This window comes from Papio anubis, chromosome 8, assembly GCF_008728515.1.
Source record: "Papio anubis isolate 15944 chromosome 8, Panubis1.0, whole genome shotgun sequence".
Taxonomy (NCBI): domain Eukaryota; kingdom Metazoa; phylum Chordata; class Mammalia; order Primates; family Cercopithecidae; genus Papio; species Papio anubis.
Window position 1 is genome coordinate 11,495,806 of NC_044983.1, and position 20,579 is coordinate 11,516,384.

At 36.7% G+C, this 20,579-nt stretch overlaps 1 protein-coding gene across 1 annotated transcript in view; it reads right to left on the bottom strand.

Moving 5' to 3' along the window:
• The window catches only part of DLC1 (DLC1 Rho GTPase activating protein), a 424,170-nt gene that overhangs the window by 390,180 nt on the left and 13,411 nt on the right, over window positions 1-20,579 (bottom strand). The window contains 1 exon segment of the mRNA XM_031669361.1: window positions 17,234-18,381. Within this exon segment, the coding sequence (XP_031525221.1) occupies window positions 17,234-18,256 (1,023 nt within the window). The 5' untranslated portion in view covers window positions 18,257-18,381.

Consider the following 20,579-nt stretch of genomic DNA (forward strand, 5'->3'; position numbering starts at 1 on the left):
AACAAAAATTAAGATACAAAGTAGGAAGGAGAAGAGAGATGGACCAAGGGGATCACTTGAGGTTAGGAGTTTGAGACCAGCCTGGCCAGGAGGGTGAAACTCAATCTCTACTAAAAGAATTGGGTGAAACCCAATCTCTACTAAAAGAATTGGGTGAAACCCAATCTCTACTAAAAGAATAAAAAAAAATTGCCAGGCATGGTAGCATTGTATGTTATTCCAGCTACTGGGAGGCTGAGGCAGGAGAATCGCTTGAACCTGGGAGGCAGAGGTTACAGTGAGCTGAGATCACGCCATGTACTCTAGCCTGGGCTACAGAGCGAGACTTTGTCTCAAAATAAATAAATAAATAAATATGTAAGTAAGTAAAGATAATCTGAGCTTCAGTATAGAATATGGATTGAAAGGGGTTAGGACCAAAGGCCAAGAGGCCAGTTAAGAAAATGTAGCAGTAATTTGTGGAAAAGATGGTAGAGAATAAAGGAAATTGATATGAGAGATCATGACTCTCTATGCTTTTGAAATGGAAAGACAATAAATTTAACTAAATAAATATTAAAAACGAATAAATCAACAAATAGGCTGGGCGCAGTCGCTCACTCCTGTAATCCCAGCACTTTCGGAGGCTGAGGCAGCTGGATCACTTGAGTTCAATCTAATGACAAGCGTCCTTATGAGAGACAGAAGAGGAGCAGACAAGGACACACAGAGAAGGCTTGGCGCAAAAGGTAAGCATTACATACCAAAAAAAAAATAAGCACAAAACATACAAAAAATGCAAAATTAACTATAGGTCATGTTACCTTTTATTAGCATTTCTTGAGAGATATTGGGTAGAACTTAAGATGAGTCAATATGGCCTGAGGTGATTACGCAATTTAATTGGAATAGAGAGACAGTGAAAGAATAGGATTAATGATTATTGTGACATAAGATAATGCTTGAAGTGCTGTGCTTGTCCTCACTCAATCACTCATTCAATAGAAATTTAATAAATGCATGCTGTACACCAGGCACATGCTAGGCGCTAAGGAGAGGATGGTGACTAAGTAATGAGTGTGATGGTCCCTGTCTTCAAGGAATTTACAGTTTGAATTGTAGGGTTGTATACTAGTTTCCTGAGGCTGCTCTAACAAATCACTACAAACTTAACTGTTCTAAAACAACAGGAATTTTTTTCACAATTCTAGGGGCGAGAAGTCAAAGTATGTTGGCAGGGCTGTGCTTTTCTCAGAAGGCTCTAGGGGAGAATCTTTCCTTCCCTCTTCCGACTTCTAGTGGCTTCTGACACTCATCTATTTACAGTTGCATGGGTCCAATCTCTGCTTCTGTTTTTCACATGGCCTTCGCTGTGTGTCCATGTCTGCTCCTCTTCTGTCTCTTATAGGGACGCTAGTCATTAGATTGAGGGTGCACCTGGGATATCCAGAATGATCTCACCTTGAGATCCCTAACTTGATTACATTTGCAAAGAACCCTTTTTCCAAGCAAGATCGTATTTGCAGGTTCCAGGGGTTACAACATGCATGTACCATTTGAGGGGTCACAGTTCAATCACGACAGTATGAATAAGTGAATAGATGATTCCAATCCAGTGTGACAGGTGCCGTGGTAGGGCACGTAATTGCAGGATGCACAGAGACACCTAGAAGGAGGCCCCAATTCAGTTTTTGAGGGTTTCAGGGAAGACATTTTAAGTGAAGTGTCATGTAAGAAGAAACTTGAAGAATGACTGAAAAACCAGTTAGGCAAGGGCAGGGAGGTGAGCTGGGAGAGCTTTCAGGGAGAGAGTGTGTGTGAGAGGTAACTGGAAGAAGTTTAAGTTTGCTGTAAAGTGTGGAATGAGGAGAAGCTCGAGATGAGATGGCATAGGTGAACAAGGCCCAGATTGTGACTATCCTGGAAAACCATGTCTTCAATATTGGAATTTTGAAGCGATAGAAGGGAGAAGTACAGATCTGCATTGTTTGAAGATAATCTGGGGCAGCGTATGGTGGCTCACACCTGTAATCCCAGCATTTTGGGAGGCTGAGGCTGGTGGATCACTTGAGGTCACGAGTTCGAGAACAGCCTGGCCAACAGGGTGAAACCCAATCTCTACTAAAAGTACAAAAAAAAAAGCCAGGTGTAGTAGCATCACCTGTAGTCCTAGCTACTAGGGAGGCTGAGGCAAGAGAATTGCTTGAACCTGGGAGGCGGAGGTTGCAGTGAACCGAGATCACGCCATTGCACTCCAACCTGGGCAACAGAGTGAGACTCCGTCTCAAAATAAAAAAACAAATAATAAAGACAATCTGAGCTGCAGTGTGGAATATGGATTGGAAAGGGTTAGGACCAAAGGCCAAGAGGCCGGTTAAGAAAATGTAGCAGTAATTTGAGGAAAAGATGGTAAAGAATAAAGGAAATGGGTGTGAGAGATCATGAGGATATAAAATTCGAATTAATTAGAATTGTTAAATAAGACTAAACTTGCAGGTACATTTTTACAGTGTTTCTAAAGTGAAGATTCATTCTCAATCTCTGTTTTTCAGCTTAACTTTCTCTACCTATGACTAGCTCACAGGTACATACGGACAGATAACAATATGAATCTAGCAGCCGTTCTCAATAAACATTTTTAATTTCTGAAATAAGGCTTGTATGCCTGGACTGATTTTCTTTAGTTTTTGGAGCGATTGATATACTTTAATTTGCTTTGCTTCAAAGTAAATTGGCTTTTAAACTCCTTCCTTAAGGGAAGGATGGAACTGAACACATGAGTGATGAATATTGCTTACAACTCACTCTTGATTCTACGTATCTGTTTAGTTTTCTTGGTTTCATAGTTTCACAGCATCCTTGTTAAAATGCAGAAGAGTGTTATCAGAGAGGAAATGAAATTCTGCCCAGAAGGAACTAATGGCAGCAACAGTGGGGAAGGTAAATATGTCACTTTGAACATAAACAGTCCCTCAAGGCCATCTGTTGTACATACAGAAAAAGTCCATCTGGTCCTTCTCACCTGGGTACCTACTGGCCATGACAGGGATGTGCGCTATGACCAGTAAGCAGAAGAGAGATTACTGTGAGTCTCACAGTGGTTGGACCAGAAAACTTAGGACAAAATATTTGCTTATTTGCTAATAATTCTTCCAGAATTAAGCACTTATGAAGTGGTTGAAATGGTACCCACTAGTTGAAAATGCTATGTCAAGTACAGCTCTCCAGGATTTTAAATATAGAACAACAATAAAAACCCCTAGACAACGTTATGATTCACCTTAAGTGTGGTGGCTATTTTAAATCTTTGGTACTTTAAACATGGCTTCGTAGCCCCTTTATACTTTCTTTTAGTAGCAAGGATTTTGGAATTCTATTAACACACTTCTACTATTTTCTCCTACATAGAGACTGACTTTTATTTTTCTTTCCCAAGTCCTGATGCTGTATAGAAAACCATAGTGTAGCCATTTTTGTTAGCCACAATATTCAGTTTTATTCTCTCATTATAAACAAACAGTAGGTTTAAAATGACTTCAATATAGTTTTGAAAAGAGACAGTAGCATCGTCCTTGTCTGAACATGCACTTCTTGTTGCTACATGCCACCCTACACTATTTTCTGCTATCTCAAATGACCTTATGTACACCACATTTTGCCATGACATTCTGTGCAATAACTGGAACTCTAGCTTGGCATTGCACAGCCATGCTTTTAGAAAGGAATACTAGAGGTGCAAATCTTGGACAGCAGTTTGTATGCATCACTCACTGTATCAATGTAGTAATGTATCTATTGACATCCCCTGAGTAAATCTGGTCCTCTTAAAAATGGAAAGACATATGTGAAAGTTAGAAATTAAATCTCGTAATCTACAGACTTCACATAACCCACAAAACTATTGTTCATTTATTCTCTATCAGAAGATACATTATCTCAATGGTCAGGCTTGAAGATTTAGGATTCCAATAACCATCGGGTATGAAATGTCAAAAATAGATTTATTTCCATTTTAAGTTGCCCAGGAAAGGCTGATGCACAACTTAGCATGCTTTTTGTTTCTAGTCTAAGCAGAATTTTAAGTGTAAAAATTTAGTGCTTTATGTGATCACTGACATGTTTAAAAGGAAAATTTGCATGAAGAGTATACAGAAATCTGCTAGCTAACTTCCTTTATCCTCTGCCCTCTTGACAATTGCTCATGGCATGGGACTTGTTTGAAATACTTTTCAGCTTGTTTAAAATTTATCATGCCTCAATCCAAACACTGTGAACATCTGAGAGAAAGCACTTTGTAACTTTTAAGTGGACAGAGATCACATTTATGATAAAAGTGTATGTTGACCATGGGGAAGGAGTACAGAATAATCGAATGAAATGAAAATCCATGCCTCAGGAAAAAGCACATTTTTATTACAAAAGTAGAAACCAGGAGAACATAGAAAAAAAACAAAGCTCATTTTAGACTCCATTCCATTTTGCTTTAAAAAATTCATTTTATGTTTTTGTCAGCATATGCCTGAAATGGCAGTTAAATTCTCAGATGTTTTTTTCTCCCTGCGCACAAAGTAGAGAAATGTCTGAAAGAGGCATAAAATACTTCCTTTCATCATTTTTTAAAAAAACCTTAATATTAGGTTTGTGTTACATTTCGATGTTGGCCAATTCTTTCTGATTACTTTTAAATTATAGAGTTTCCATAATAATGTTCAACTCAGCATTTTCTCCGTGGGGCAGAAACTTCACATTGGTACAATGACATACCACTATTAACATTCTAAGTTACAGCTCCTTGATCTTGTCAATACCCACACATTATTTTACTTCAAATGAAATGCAAGGGTATTTAGTTTTTTCCAATGGAAACATTCCATGAATCTATGAAATGCAAATTCTGGGTCTTTCATCCATATTTGTTTGTAAGATGACACTTCGCATGGTCTAGTCAACTGAGCAATTACTTGCTTGTTGGATAAATGAACATAGGACAGGATATTCAAGATCTTGTGATTATCCTACAACAAAACAAAGGCAAAATGCAAGGGATGTGATAGATGAATGGATTGGAAATTAAAGTCCCAACTACACAACAGCAGATACATAGGGTGAGAAATAATCATTCTGTACACAAGAACTTGGCAGATTGTTTCTTAATGTAGGCACTGGGCAGCTGTGATATTGACTCAAAGTCCCATTTCCCTGTGCTTTTGTGGATGGGGTGAGGCAAATGATCCACAGGCCCTCTAAGGGAAGCCTGCTGTGGCTTCCTTTTGAAATTCCTTTGGAAATGTGAGATCAGAGCACAATTAGTCGACTTACTAATGTCGTCCCTGCGGTAGTGACCACTTGGTTCTTTTGTGCTTGTCACCTCTTCCACTCCAGGTTTCAATAATGAGTATACTTTTGCAAGAGGCAAAATACTGCATTTCCATTTGTGCATGATTATGACAGATACTGAAAATGAATGGACATCCATAATATTTTTGCTAAGTAAATTTACTGTATTCTTAATATTCCTGCCATAGGTTTGGGCTATCTACATGTCATAATTCTCTTAAGAAAAAGTTTATCTCATTCAGAAATTCACCAATGAATTTTGTGCCCTAAATTGACATTCATTCTTTATACAATAATGGTAAAAATTGAGTCTTAGTACACTGAACCTCAGCACTAATTTTTCCCACTCAAAGTTTGTCCCATAACAAGAGAAGATGAACAGCATAGTTGCTGAACTCACAGGGTCTGCAGGCTCCTATTTTCTGTTCTTAGAGTTAGAAATTTATTCTTCTTTTTTTTATTTATTCTTTTTTTTTTTTTTATTTTTGAGACAGAGTCTCACTCTGTAGCCCAGGCTGGAGTGCAATGGTGTGATCTCAGCTCACTGCAATCCCCGCCTCCTGGGTTCAAGCAATTCTCTGCCTCAGCCTCCTGACTTGCTGGGATGACAGGTGCCCACCACCATGCCCAGCTAATTTTTGTATCTTTAGTAGAGACAGAGTTTCACCGTCTTGGCCAGGCTGGTCTTGAACTCCTGACCTTGTGATCCACCTGCCTCAGCCTCCCAAAGTGCTGGAATTAAGGTGTGATCCACTGCACCTGGCCTGAAAATCTCTTGTTTTACACTTAAAGAAGGTGACCATTGAAATTTTATATTTTATCAGATTATTTATGAAGTACATTTCTTGTCTGCTTTACACTCTGACTAAAATACCTTTGGGTATCTCTTCAAAGTGATACTACAGAAAATTTCTAATTATGCCTAAGGCCAGTAAGTGAGTAGAATATAAAACATAATAAGCATTGAAGTTTTAATGAACAAGGAATTACTCTCATGCCTTTTTACTTCTCATGCATTCAGTCAATTATGTTGATAAGTCACCTTGTTATAACTGGTCAAAACTATATAAAATAATGTATTAAAAACATTCCGTCCATGATTCTTATGTATCACTGAGGGAATTGAGAGTTAGTGGGAATGAATACCTAATATCATTATTTCATAGTTGAACCATTTTATTAATATATCTCCTGTTAATGTCTTAGTCAAGAAGCACATTTCCACAATCTTCATTTAGCTTTTTTATTAATCAAATACTAGCTAGGGAGCAAATTAACGTAGCTATCAAGTCAGCATCATTTTCAGGACTCATTAGTATATTGAAATCTAGATAATTTTTTAAAATATGGTGAGCCCAGAAATTACTTAGCTAAAAAATAGAAGTTTGAAGACAGAAACAGAAAACAGAACAGTTAAAATGCCTCAAAGAGATCCCTTTCCCTCATTTATTCCCACAAGTGCAAAATCTAAAGTGTATCCTTCAAAACTCAGCCCAGACACCATCTGAGGGAAGCCTTTTCTGACCTCCCCATCTGGAAAAGGATCCTCCCTTAGCCCGATCTCTGGAGATCTGAATACTTTCTAGCTTTAATTATGTTGGAACCTAATTATGATATAATTGTACTTGTAGTTCAAAACTTACTGAAGTTAATTACACTTAATATGAAAGTTAGTTATTTGTGTGTTACATTATCCCTACTAATGTGTAAACACCTTTAGGTAAGAAGGCATATATATTCTTATTCATATTCTACACCACACATAGCAAAGTACATGGGAAAGAGAAGATAATAAATGTTTATTTAGCCAATGAATGAATATTGTAGGCTTCCTTTTTTTTTTTTTTTTGAGATGCAGTTTTGCTCTTGTTGCCCAGGCTGGAGTGCAATGGCGTGATCTTGACTCACTGCAACCTCTGCCTCCTGAGTTCAAGTGACTCTCCTGTCTCAGTCTCCCGAGCAACTGGGATTACAGGTGCATGCCACCATGCCTGGCTAATTTTTATATTTTTAGTAGAGACAGGGTTTCATCATATTGGTCAGGCTGGTGTTGAACTCCTGACCTCAGGTGATCTACCCGCCTTGGCGTCCCAAAGTGCTGGGATCACAGGCGTGAGCCACTGTGCCTGGCTGGCTCTACCATTTAATAATAAAATTTGATATCTCAGATGTCCATGTGAGTTGACATACCTTCTCAATTCTCTCTCAAAATTTGTCAGTCCCTGCCCCTAGCCCCGAGATTTTTCTAAGAAACTCTCAGATCTATAATTAGTGAAATTTACTAAAACACACAAACAAACAAACAAAAAATGCTGCTACTGTTAATAATAGCTGAAGTCACAAGGTGTTTACTGTGTGTTCACAGATACTTTTAACTACTTTGTATATATTAACTCATTTAATCTTTATAACAACAGATGAAGAATCCTGTTACACAAATGAAAAAAAAAAAACTGTGCCATAGAGAGATTAAATAATTTTTAAGATTAGAAAGATACGTGTGAGGGAAGCAGGACTGAAACCCAGGCAGTTTGGCTTCAGAGGCTGTTGGCTTCTTTATTTTGTTCTAGGCATAGTGAAGAATCTGTGGACACTTAACCCTGGGCAGTGCAGGACTCCAGAAATTTCCCACTGAAGAAGCTACTTACGCTGGCTGGTTATATATGCTGCGAATATAGATTCTACTAGAATTTGCTATTTTCAGATATAATAATTCTGCACTTCAATTGTTTGGCTGTCAGATCATCATCTCAAATTCTGGTTAGAAAATACCATTGTTCTAGGTGCTGTACTATGTAGATGCTTAATTAGACTTTCCATTTTACTTAATGTTCCTAACAACCTTGTAAGGCCGAGACTGTTCTCTCCATTTTCCAGGGGCATGCAAGGCTCACAAAGGTTAAATAACATCCCCCACTTTAGGTTGTGCTGTTTTCCTCATCACAGCTTACTCTCTTGGCTGGAAAATCAAGCTCAGACCAAACCATTCATTTTCTAGACCAAATAATGATGCTATTTCAATATTTTCAAAAACCTCTGGGTTAATTTTTAATGTGCATAAAAAGCTGTAAACCCTTTTGAAGTTTCATTGGCTCAAAAAATAGAAGCTAAAAAAATTGAAGAGGTTCATTAATCACTAGTTTTATTCCTATGTCAATATAGAACTAGAACTAAGAAACGAGTAAAAGTTTATTTTTCCCAGTTGCTTGTGTTTCCTTTGAAATTGGTGAAGTTATCTTTAAAATAGCACTATAATTTTCTTCACAGCTAGAAAATTATCTGTGGAATAGAGATCTTGTTGGCAGCAAGGGATAAGTACATTATTTGTAAGAACATGAGCCAGAAAACAAACAGATCCTGTTGGCACCATTGTGTCTGGTGCCCAGATAAGAGGCAGGGCTCTGTTACATAGGTTATGTGAGTTGCCCCAACTTGTGTGGATATTGGCATTTCTTCGAGGGAGGCAGCCAAAACCTATGGTGGTTTTTTGGTATTAAAAGATTAATAAATTCGTCATGGTTTATAGTAACAGAAATCCATGAGGAACAAAACTAAATCAGTTTCACTATTATGATAGCCTCCAATGCACAACTGGCTCTGAAATAACCATTCATTATTTAAAATAACATCATAAAAGTGTATTAATTCTTGCTCCAATAAAAGCTGATGTTGGGCTAATGGTAACTCATTCATGATCCTATTAACAACTAAATGTAAATGTGCAATTTTGGTCCAAGTCACTGATTGGATCAGAGGCCCCTCATACATCATAACTACTTTTTTTCCCCCAATAATATCTGGAACAAGGAATGTTCAGTTTTAATGACCCTCATTCAGAATTTATATAAATATATATATATGCGTGTGCACATGCACACACACACACACATATAAATTCAGAATATATATATATTCTGAATGAGGGCAATTAAATCTGAACATAATACATTTTATATACATATATATACACATATATGTGTATATATATGTTGCCTTAAAGGCATCTGGCAGCAAATCTGGCAACTTTATGTCATTTGCACAATTAAAATTAAAAAAGAATTTGTCAGTGTTTGACACTCTCTAAACAAATGCTTCTCAATCTCCCCAATCATTTGTCTTTCAATCTCTTATTCTATTCTTCCTGTCATCTTCCCTCCACTCCACCCCCAACTTCCTCGTAGTGACATTAATCAGAAAAGTTATGGAATTTCTAGACTGGTGGCCTCCTGACATTTTTGACATGGACTCCTCTGCAAGCATGTGTATGTTACTTACTTATCAACAGTAACACATACACTTTTATATTAATATCTATGTTAAAGAATATACATAAAATTAAATGGTAAATTAAAATAAACATGAATGGATATGCTAACATTTTCCTTTTCTACACTCATCCTTGTCCACTCCTCTCTGGATACAACTAAGTATCTTCAAAATAACATTTACTACTCATAGTTTGCTATTGACTAATTAGTTATGATTAATGAGTTCTTTTGAGGCACAGCATAATAATGATCTCAGTCTTGAAGGTCTCCTCAGAGATCCAGATTTTACATGATTCCCTTGTCCCTCTTCTTCCCTTATGTCCTGATTTAGCACGGAACGAGCAGGCAGAACAAAGAGGGGATATGCAGCCAGTGGTGGTGGTTGTATGACTTAAGTTCTGCATCTTTGTAATTTGGGTTCCTGACACTTGGCATTATCCTCTGAAAATAAATATCTTACTACAACAAAGGCATTCATTATTTCTAGCATTTATGAACAGGCTCTAAGCGCTGTGGACACAAGGTTGAATAATTGCGCTCAGTGAGCTACATTTTAGTTAGCAATGGTGGAATCAGTTGGATTCCAATGAATTTGTTTATTATACATGATACATAGGATTTTAACAGGATGATATACCTCATGTCAGTAATATGTCTTCTGTGGATATAGAGAGAATTGAGCAACTAACTTGACTGAGAAAACTGGGGAAAGCAAACACCCCCCAAAAGTCAATCATTTGAGGATCTTGAAATATGAGCTTATATGAGGGTTCCACCTCTAGCCTATTGGAGATAAAGTCCATAAGGCTGACTGTGGTCATCAGAGTACCTGATGTAAAAAAATAGCAATGATTTAGCTCCATCAGCTCTATAATCCCTGGAGTCAAGTTCATGTTCCTTGTCTCTCTGTAAAATTCCTGCTTGTGATAACCACATCATCCTGTTGAAATTGAATCTGATTCCAGCCTGCTACATATTTCTTTTTTGTCAAAGACTTTATTTTTTTTCTTTACAAATGACCAGTGCTACTTTTGCTATCCTATTTTAGCCTGTCCTTTTTTTCTATCACTTACTCTCTCTGTCTCTCTCTCTCTCTATTTTTCCTCTCCCTCCACCTCTCTCACTACTCTCCCCTCTCTTCAGTGCCAGCCTTATATGTCAGTCAAACAGAAGCCCTACTTGGCATCTCCAGTGGGATTTCAGTGACTAGATGCTTTGCAATGAAATAAACTCTGCTACCTGGCTCATGGTGATGGACCGAGCGCATAGAATAGCACCTGGGATACTGAAAATGCTCAATGTTTATTATGGATTGATTTTAACAGACGCTATACCTAGTGTTTTCCTTTATCTTACAATTAAATGTTTTTGCATTTTGAGTTGGTTTTAGACTTATATTTATTTGTCATGAGACAATGTATTTTAGCCCCAAATGTCTGCAAATACATTTTTGGCTTTCTGGTTATTTATAAGGCAAAAACCAGTTTAAATGGCATGAAATTATTTGATAGTTTTCCGTGGCCCAGTGAAGCACAAAACAAGTTATTTACAAAGCTATTAGCTTTACCTGGGACACAAAACTCACTAAGAGTATGTTGGATAAGAACTGTCACAAGAACTTGTTATGAATTTACACACCAACTAACCACTTGGAAATAAGCTTTCACTGCCAGCTCCAATCTTTAACCTAGGGAAACGAGTGTCAAAACAAGGGGATTTAGAAAGCGCAATCTGCTCAACAGGCCTGTGTCATTAAAACCAGCACAAGCTTGGTGTAAAATAATACTGTTATTATGAATTTATCTGCAGAGCTATATACACACCTACCCCACTTTACATTCCTTCCCTCCTTGTCGGCTCATACTAAGCTTATTCACAAGCTAATTCCTTCATTGTCCTTGCTTTCATTCCACATATCTTGCTACATTAGCCCAGAGCCTTGGCTTAACTATCTTTTAGGTTTTCATTTCTTGTTTTAATCTTTATTTTTTGAATTTAAAAATTTTCAGTTGATACATAAACATTGTTTATAAACTTATGGGGCATATAGATGATGTTGTGATATATACAATATTAGAGCCATCATTCCAAACATTGATCATGTCTGAGAACATATGTGCTGGGAACATTCAATATCCTTCTAGCTATTTGAAACTATATATTATTGTTAACTATAGTTACAATACTTGTTATATTGTTAAATATAATTATAATACATTCTATACCTCTTTACATTGTAAAGAGGTATAGAACAATAGAACTTATTTGTTTAGAATGGTTCCTTTCCTTTTATATGGTCCCAGCCAGCCTCCTACTTTTGTTCATTCTGTTTTCTGCACAATTTACTATCTTCTTTATGTCACCCATTGGTCAATGTTATCCTCCCCTTGTTACAAGTCTCCTCCATTGGCATTTAGGGGATAGAAAGGAAAGAGAATATCATTTCCGGTATGGGTGTCCTTTTACCAAATGTTTGCATATTTTAAATATAGAATAAGGAGAAAATATTTGATTTTTGTCAGTCATAGATGATGTATTATATTTTCCAGAGATTTAAAGTACAGTATGTATAATATAATGTTTTATTCCTGGACAGTTTTTCTGTAAGAAATGATATATCATTTGATAAACATCACTTAATATATCAAATAGTTTCATAATGAGGAAAGGTATTCTGTTGTGTGAAATTAAAGCACCTAATATTTATACAGAATACCACAGAACATATATGCAGCTTGGTTATTTCTTTCACAACATGTCACGATATATTGGAATATATTTATGTTAGAGCATTATTCCTCAATATTTATGTTATGAGTTATCTCTCAATATAAATTGTCCCATACTTCCTTGATAATAGAACTTTTAGGGAACATATGTTCTTTTAGCGAACATAATAGAACTTTTAGCGAACATAATCTGCTTGTCCAGAATGCAGATTCCAATGGTCAGTTCCCTTATTGCTAGGTGTGCCTATGAAACTAAATTCTAGCCCATGAAATTGCAGTGAAGCCCATGACTTGGGCACTGCCTGTATACACGGGTGTGATCACCCCTGTACCCTTTTGCCTTCCCACTGACTTGAATATAGATGAGGACTCAAGACAGCAGAGAGGGTAGATAAAAGGGGTGTGGATTCTCAAGGCATAGAGCCTATATATTGGTTCAGAACTTCTTATCCCTATTGTATGTGTGTGAGAGAAATATGCCACTTGAACCACTGTTATGTTTTCAGAGATAGCAGACAAATCTATAGCCTAATTAATACTGAGATACAGGCCAGGCACAGTGGCTCACACCTGTAATCCCAGCACTTTGAGAGGCTGAGGCGGGTGGATCACCTGAGGTCAGGAGTTTGCGACCAGCCTGGCCAACATGGTGAAACCCCATCTCTACTAAAAATATAAAAACTAGCCGGATGTGGGGGTACATGCCTGTAATCCCAGCTACTAAGGGGGCTGAGGCAGGAGAATTGTTTGAACCTAGGAGGCGGAGGTTGCAGTGGGTGGAGATCACACCACTGTACTCCAGCCTGGGTGAGGAAGCAAGACTCCATCTCCAAGAAATAAACAAACACACACAAACCTGAGGGATAAACTAAGAGCCTAACGTTCATTTAATTTGTTGTTGTAATATGAGGTTTTTGTTGGAATGTAGAATTAGGTGTCTTCTTATAGTTCACATTATCTTTGCATCTTTATTGGAGTTTATTTTGCTTTGTAATATGGATTATTTCTTATGTGAGCAAATAAACATATGTTCAGACATTTATATAATTATTATGGTTATTCAAAAAATTCAGAACTGTTTAAGTAGTCTTTACAGAAGACTGAATTCTGGACTCTCTCTAATTAGTAAACCACTTCTTTAAGAAAAAATGTCTAACCTCAAGTCTTTCCCTAAATGTTTTCCATCTTCACATCTCGTCTGGTTTAAAGAGACCACTTCTTAGACTGTCTCCCTCCTCCAGACTACTTTGGAATTTGTCTCAGAATTGCTTTTAACCAGCCGCCTCACCCCAGAGACCAGCCAGGCCCTGTGAGTGCTGGTCATACGTCACCCAACCTTATGGCACATTCTCTAACATTTGCTCACAATTCATTTGGTCTTCCTTTGATATCAGTGGCTGCAATTTCATTATATATTTCATCCTATTTAGAGGAATTATTGGCTTAAAAGGTCAATATTTGTAATCCCCTGTATACTACATATATACTACAAACAGGTATATACTTGTAGTACATACACTACAAATGTAATCCCCTCCAACTGAGACTCCTAATAAATATATGTCTGACTAAACTCTGATAGTCAGAAATATCATCAGAAACTAAGTAACACTAAGCTTTGGAAAATGATGAGTGCCTGCCAAGATTTGTGGGTTTCAAGAAATGATAATTTATATCAAAAGCACAATGATATCTCTAGAGCACTATTTCAATACATTTTGAAGATCACCCTTATAAGCTCTTTTATTTTTTTTCTTCAAGTCTTAGAACCTTGATGTTATCTTGACAAAAGAAATCGATGTGCACAAATTTATTGAAGGATTTGATTCACTCACGTGATTATCAGATAATGAGCTGATTACAATTCCATAACTAAAATGATATTAGCCTTTATACGATTTCACTTTTCCAAGTTCTTATCTTACAGGTATTACTATGGCTGACAGTTTTAAATATATAGACAATTAGCCGACTGTTTCTACCACTTGACCATTTGGCATCACATTCCCTACAGACATGAAAATGTGGCACACGTGTGCCTCCAAAAAACTTATCTCTTCTAAACTAGTTGCACTAGTATTAGACATCAACTAGTTGATTAGAACTCTTGTCAATAGTGTGAAAAACTTTATAAATATTTGTTTATAATTTATAAAAGCAGTAAGAATCATAGTAATAATGCAAATAAAAGGTTGTTTTGTGCCATGCAGAAAATGCCTCAGTTTATACATCAAATATTATTTTTTGGTGTGTTTCTGTTCAGTGTATGCATTTCATACATAATTCTGTGATCTTTTATAAAAATTATATAGGGTAAAAAATGAAAACCCCTCCCTCTGCTCTTTTAATTCCACTCATCCAATGTAATTGCTGTTAACAATTTTGTGCATACTTAGCCAGGATTTCACATATTATTCAGTCATACAGAGAGGTTTATACTACTGTCTGCATTCACACACACATATATATATACACACACACCCACATGCGCACACACACACACACACACATTTTGACATTAAGGTTTGGCTATCTATACATATTAGTCTGCTACTGTTGTTTTTCAGATATACTATATCATGAACCTCTTTAAGTTAGTGTGCTTGGATCTCACTCCATCTTTTTAATGGCAGCACAGTATTCCATACAAGATAAATAATAAACAAATTCTTAGACCATTTCTTTTCTTTCTTTTTTTTCTTTTTTTGAGATGGAGTCTTGCTCTGTCGCCCAGGCTGGAGTGCAGTGGGGCTCACTGCAAGCTCCGCCTCCGGGGTTCAGGCCATTCTCCTGCCTCAGCCTCCTGAGTAGCTGGGACTAAAGGCACCTGCCACCACACCTGGCTAATTTTTTGTATTTTTAGTAGAGACAGGGTTTCACCGTGTTAGCCAGGATGGTCTCTATCTCCTGACCTCGTGATCCACCTGCCTCCGCCTCCCAAAATGCTGGGATTACAGGCGTGAGCCACCGCGCTCAGCCTAAACAAATTCTTTATTGATGCAAATGTAGACTGTTTCGTTTTTCTTTCAGTAACATGCAGTATAATGATGAACACCTCTGTATGTATCTTTCTACGAATATTCTCTATTGTTTCTTCTGGTAAATTTCTAAAAATGACGAATTGCCAATTCCACAGTATTTTAACACTCATCCAAGAATGCATAAAACAAAAATTCTTATACATTTTAGTTCTAAGGACTTCTCCCATAACCGTAGTTTTCTAGGGTAAATTCCCAACCTAAAATTTTTCATTTAATCTATTTATTAGAAGGCATCCTAAATGGGTTGTAGAGTTAAAGTAAATATTCCATCAGACAATGTCACAACACTTTAGCGTGACAGAATGCTTAAAATAGAATATTTAAATTCGAACTTGTAAATGAGATATAATTATAACTCTCAAAAGGCAACCATGCTATAGTGACACGTCCAAGAGTAAATTCTTTCCAGCATTCTTAGTATTGATATAAATGTTCAAGTGGTGAGTATATGTTTCTGGAATGTTTAATGTTTCCATTGGCAGTTGGGCGGAGTTTGTTTTATTTTAGGGGAGCTATGCCATAGGTCAGTTAATACTGTCTAATGGGATTATAGCATCCCCTCAAACAGATGTGATAGGATATATGAAAGTTTTTGAAAGAGTGACCTAATCATTTTAATCGTAACAACTTTATGGAGCATTAACATTTTCATAAAACTTATGTAAGGAAGGGAGAGTCTGCCAGAAGCACAAAATGCTCTGTTGGCATATAGCTTGTGGACACTGATTTTTGCTGTAAAGTCTTTGACTTCATTTAAACTAACTCACGACACATTACTGAACTAGTTTGTTAGCAAAACCACAGTCTATGAAAACCAGATTTCTTCACTACAAAGAAAGTAGGAGATTTTTTTCTCATGGGATAGCCCCAGTTGAACAGAACAAAGAACATTAGTTTTGTGTTTAGGAGAACTGCAGTTATGGATGAATATCTCAAGAGAGGGGCAAGGATATATGTTTTAATCGGTGCATATCAGTGTCAAAACTGTAAGCTTTCTTCGATGCCAATGGCCATGTGGGGTTTATAGAAGAAGCAACTGTACTTGGACTTATATCAGGACTATAACTCACTACGGTTTTTGGAGAAATGTGGGGAAATTCTGTAGAAAAGACAGGTTTTGGTCAAGGGTTCACTTGCTAAACCATAATTCAGGTAGCACCATCTGAGCCCTTGCTTCTCTCACTTGGAAGCTTCGCAGGGGAGGATGGCATTTTTAGAATTACTCAAAGGGGCTGTAACATAAAACATAATTTCGGTTATTAGCCCTTTCTAGTCAACAGTTAAGTCACAGCTGTGTCAAGAAACAGAGACTGTGATATATCTATTGATGGTGAGTATGCCAGGGTATCACTTAAAATGGCATCAGCGCATTTTGGGGGTGGGAGTAGTTTTGCCTTTGTATATGTAAAGGGATTATTTTAAATATGTGATTTATACCACTTTTTTTTCTTATGAAAACATACTCTTTTTGAAGAGAAAAAGAAATATGCCCAAATAAATGCTATAACAGTACCATGACTTTCTTTATAAAAATCAGAAATCACTCTACAGAATGCCTTGAACTGCATGTTTATGAGCTATCTGGTGGCTATTTAATTCCAACTAAAGAAAGGGATACCAATCCTGTTTTCAACGCAATTCTGAAATAGATTATTCATAAACCATTATACATATTATTAGTGAAATGGATAGATTATTGCTCTTTAATTTTTACATATTTTGATGGTTTGACCAAGTGGGTAGTCTTTGAATTCTGCATCTGCATGACAGGGCAAAAGAACCATCTTCATATGTTTTTAATCCAAGCAAAATGATAACTGATGAATCCAAGGATATTTACAAAATTTCAAAAGCCAGAGAATCTGTGCATACGTCTTACCTTTCTCTTACGAAGTCTGACTTGGTTATCTGTGGGTTCCTGGGTGGCCAGGGTCTCCTTTAAGTGTAAACACTGCATGCCATCTTCTGCCTTGACCTTTGGTGGACTTTTGTTTTGATGTTGTGAAAAACCACTCTTCTCCCGGCCATTTTCAGCTGACATTCCATTTAGACAGGAAGGAGGCTGCAGAAGGCAGCTTCCAAAATCTGTTTTTAATAATGGCAGTCCTCTGTTTGTACAAGGAATATCCAAGAACTCATCTTGTACTACATTGCAGGTGCTTCTTTCATTTTCATCTTTAGGGAAGTCAGGTTTCCTTCGTTGCTGAGCAATTACAGCAGAATTAAGCAATTGTTTCTCAGGTGCAATATCTTTCACATTCAAAGTATCAACTACATTTACTTTGGGTGCATCTTTTATTTCACTTAAAACTATTTCATTGCAAAGCTCCAGGCTTTTATTTATAGAGTCAGCAACTTTTCTCTCCCCACTTTCTTTTACCAGTGCTAATTCAGTTTTATCAGCCATTCCCCAGGAGTTAAAAGAAACTTGGTTACTTTCTATGATGGGCAGTGCCTTTTCTAAGGAGCCTGCTCCTTCGATCATATGTTGCCCTGATGTTTTATGCCCGTGGGTATTCAAAACCTGTTTATCATCTGTAAGGCATAAATCAGAATTGGTATCCTCATCAGAAACATGCACTAGTGTTTCTGTGCTGGCTTCCAGGGAAATAAACTGATCTTCACCTTCATGGCTGTCATTTTCATCCACATCCTTTGACAGGTGACCCATTGGCCTCCCAGGAAAATCTCTCAGCTCTGATCCATGACAGCAATCAGGTAGTGAAACACACTTTTCTTTGCGGTCCACATTTAGAGTTGCATCTTTTTCCATACTTGCCTGCAAGCTGTCAGCTACAAGTCCATGATGACATGCTGTGTTATAATCATCAGAATTAAAAGGCTGTCCCATCCAGTGGGTCACATGCTCTTCCCAGCTTCTCTTTCTGATAGCTACAGACATGTCATCGTAGTTTAACAACAGACATAGAGATATATTCCATATGAGGGTAAAGGAGATGAAACTTGATGAAAGATTATTTCAAAATCACCAATCAAAGAAAGGAATGAGTTCTGTCATTTCACCACCTATTAAAAATTAAAAAATATATAGAGTCACAGATAAATTTCTAAAGTCAAAATATATCTTAGAAAAGAGAAGCCTTAATCTATGCTATCAAAATTAAGAGATTTTATAAAGCTTCTGTTTATTAGCTTTAATAACATTATTTCTTTAAGAAGCAGCCTAATATTAGTAAGAAATTTTACATTGAATATTTCTGATAAAAATCATCAGCAACACTTTTAAAGGCAATTGGATTGGTCCACTAATGAATAAAGATATAAATACTGAACATTTAAAACTCCATTAAGAAAATATGTGAAATGCAATACTTAATAAAAATCACTGGAAGAAACATGTTGTTCTAGCTTGCATGCTTTCCTGATTTACTTTTGTGAACACAAGTTGTTAAATAAATCTATTCACTGTTTGGTTTGAATCACAGCAAAAGCCACCAGGGAACTGTTCATGCAAAACTTGAGCTATAGAGACAGCATGTGTAATGTATTAGTGTGTGAAAGAGCTAACACCGAACCCAAATGACCTGTATGTAGTTACTCCAGGGAGTGACTAAGAAACATGGAATAATCCAGTTTATCACATATTAACACACAATGCATTGATTAGAAAGCATAACGCATACCATTTACAATGCCTTAGGACAGATCCATCTATACAGGCATCCTATTACTGCTACTACTAGCTTGCAAGCTGGTATTGTTGAAGCTTAAGAGAAATTAAATAATTTACTAAAGTTATACATGTAGGAAGTGAGCCTAGCTTCAAACTGGGTCCTGCTTCTAAGGCCCAGACTGAGATAGTCAACAAACTTCATTGTCTTCATGGAATCATGAGATTCTACCTTCATCCCTTCTTCCCACATAACTTTACTATGTGTAAACTCTAAATATTTTATGCAAGAATTCAAGTGAACATAAAGGAAGATATGACTATAGGACAATTGGGACTATTCTTCAGAAACTTCAGTCTCATTCTGTTTGGCTTATAAGAAGTTTAGTTTGCATATTTCTGTTAGAATTTGGCCATAAAATTTAAGCAAACAAGAAAATCATGCATAAGACAAGCTCAGAATACAAATACATACCAGGTATCCAACCTTTTGCCTTGAATTCTTCAAACCCTTAGTTAAAGGTAAGAAATAGTACCAGTGGAAACTCAACCTTATAAAAATGACTAACCCAAATTTTGCCCCACAATGAAACTATATTATTGGACTGTAAAAGAAAAATCCCATTCACAGAGCAGACACTTTTAGTTTTTATTCCACAGAAGAACTGTCAGTACACAACATGGGTTGAGTTATTGATTTATGCTATAAACAAGATTAACTGCTGTGCTGATTTTGGATCTCTTTATTCTATTGTAAAGGGCCTTGACTCCCCAACAAAAATTTCGAGCTATTCTGACTAAACATATGCCTGAGAGGTAAATATTTCCGCCCTGTAAAAACTGGTGAAATTGACATGTGCTAGAATTTTAGTATCCCAGACTGACCAAGTATCTTTTTGGATACTATTTGGTTCCCTCAAAGGTCTGTGGCCATCTTGAAAAGTGGTCAGCCTTCACATTTTCCATGTTGACGTTCCCTCTGCACTCAAAAGAAAATATAAAGTCTCTGAATTCCATGCATAAGTCATTATAACGTGGGAGGCTACGGAAAGTGGAAAGAACGCATAGATGCAAGCCAGAAAATTTCTGCTTTCATGGGCACATTTGGGATGTCATAGGGTTTTAGATGCTTTTCTCTCTTTATTTTTATCCAGTGTAGAAAGAGCAGGCTCACTTAAGAAATGCCAAGTGGTATTACGATGTCACTCCTAAACCACATTTTTATTTTAAGTTGAGCCTGAATTCTTGTTTCATTTCTTTTACTAAGCAGAAAGATAGTTTTATTAACTTTTTAGGAAAGAGAATTACACAAAAAATTTGCCTTTAAGACTTGACAATAATATTCATTAATTTCTGTCACTCAACCTTGACAAGTAAGTATTTCTATCAAATCAAAGGAAGATAGTTCAACAAGTTCTGAGACAATCTAACTGCAAAGAGAAATTATAAATAAGATAAATCCAATAAAGCATTAACTCTTCCTGTCTTCATTTCTAATCTAGGTGCTTTGAACATTTCCAAATCATTTCTGTAAGTGTACACTTCTATTTTTAAGATATACAATTTCTCAATTATCATAATCATCATTATTACA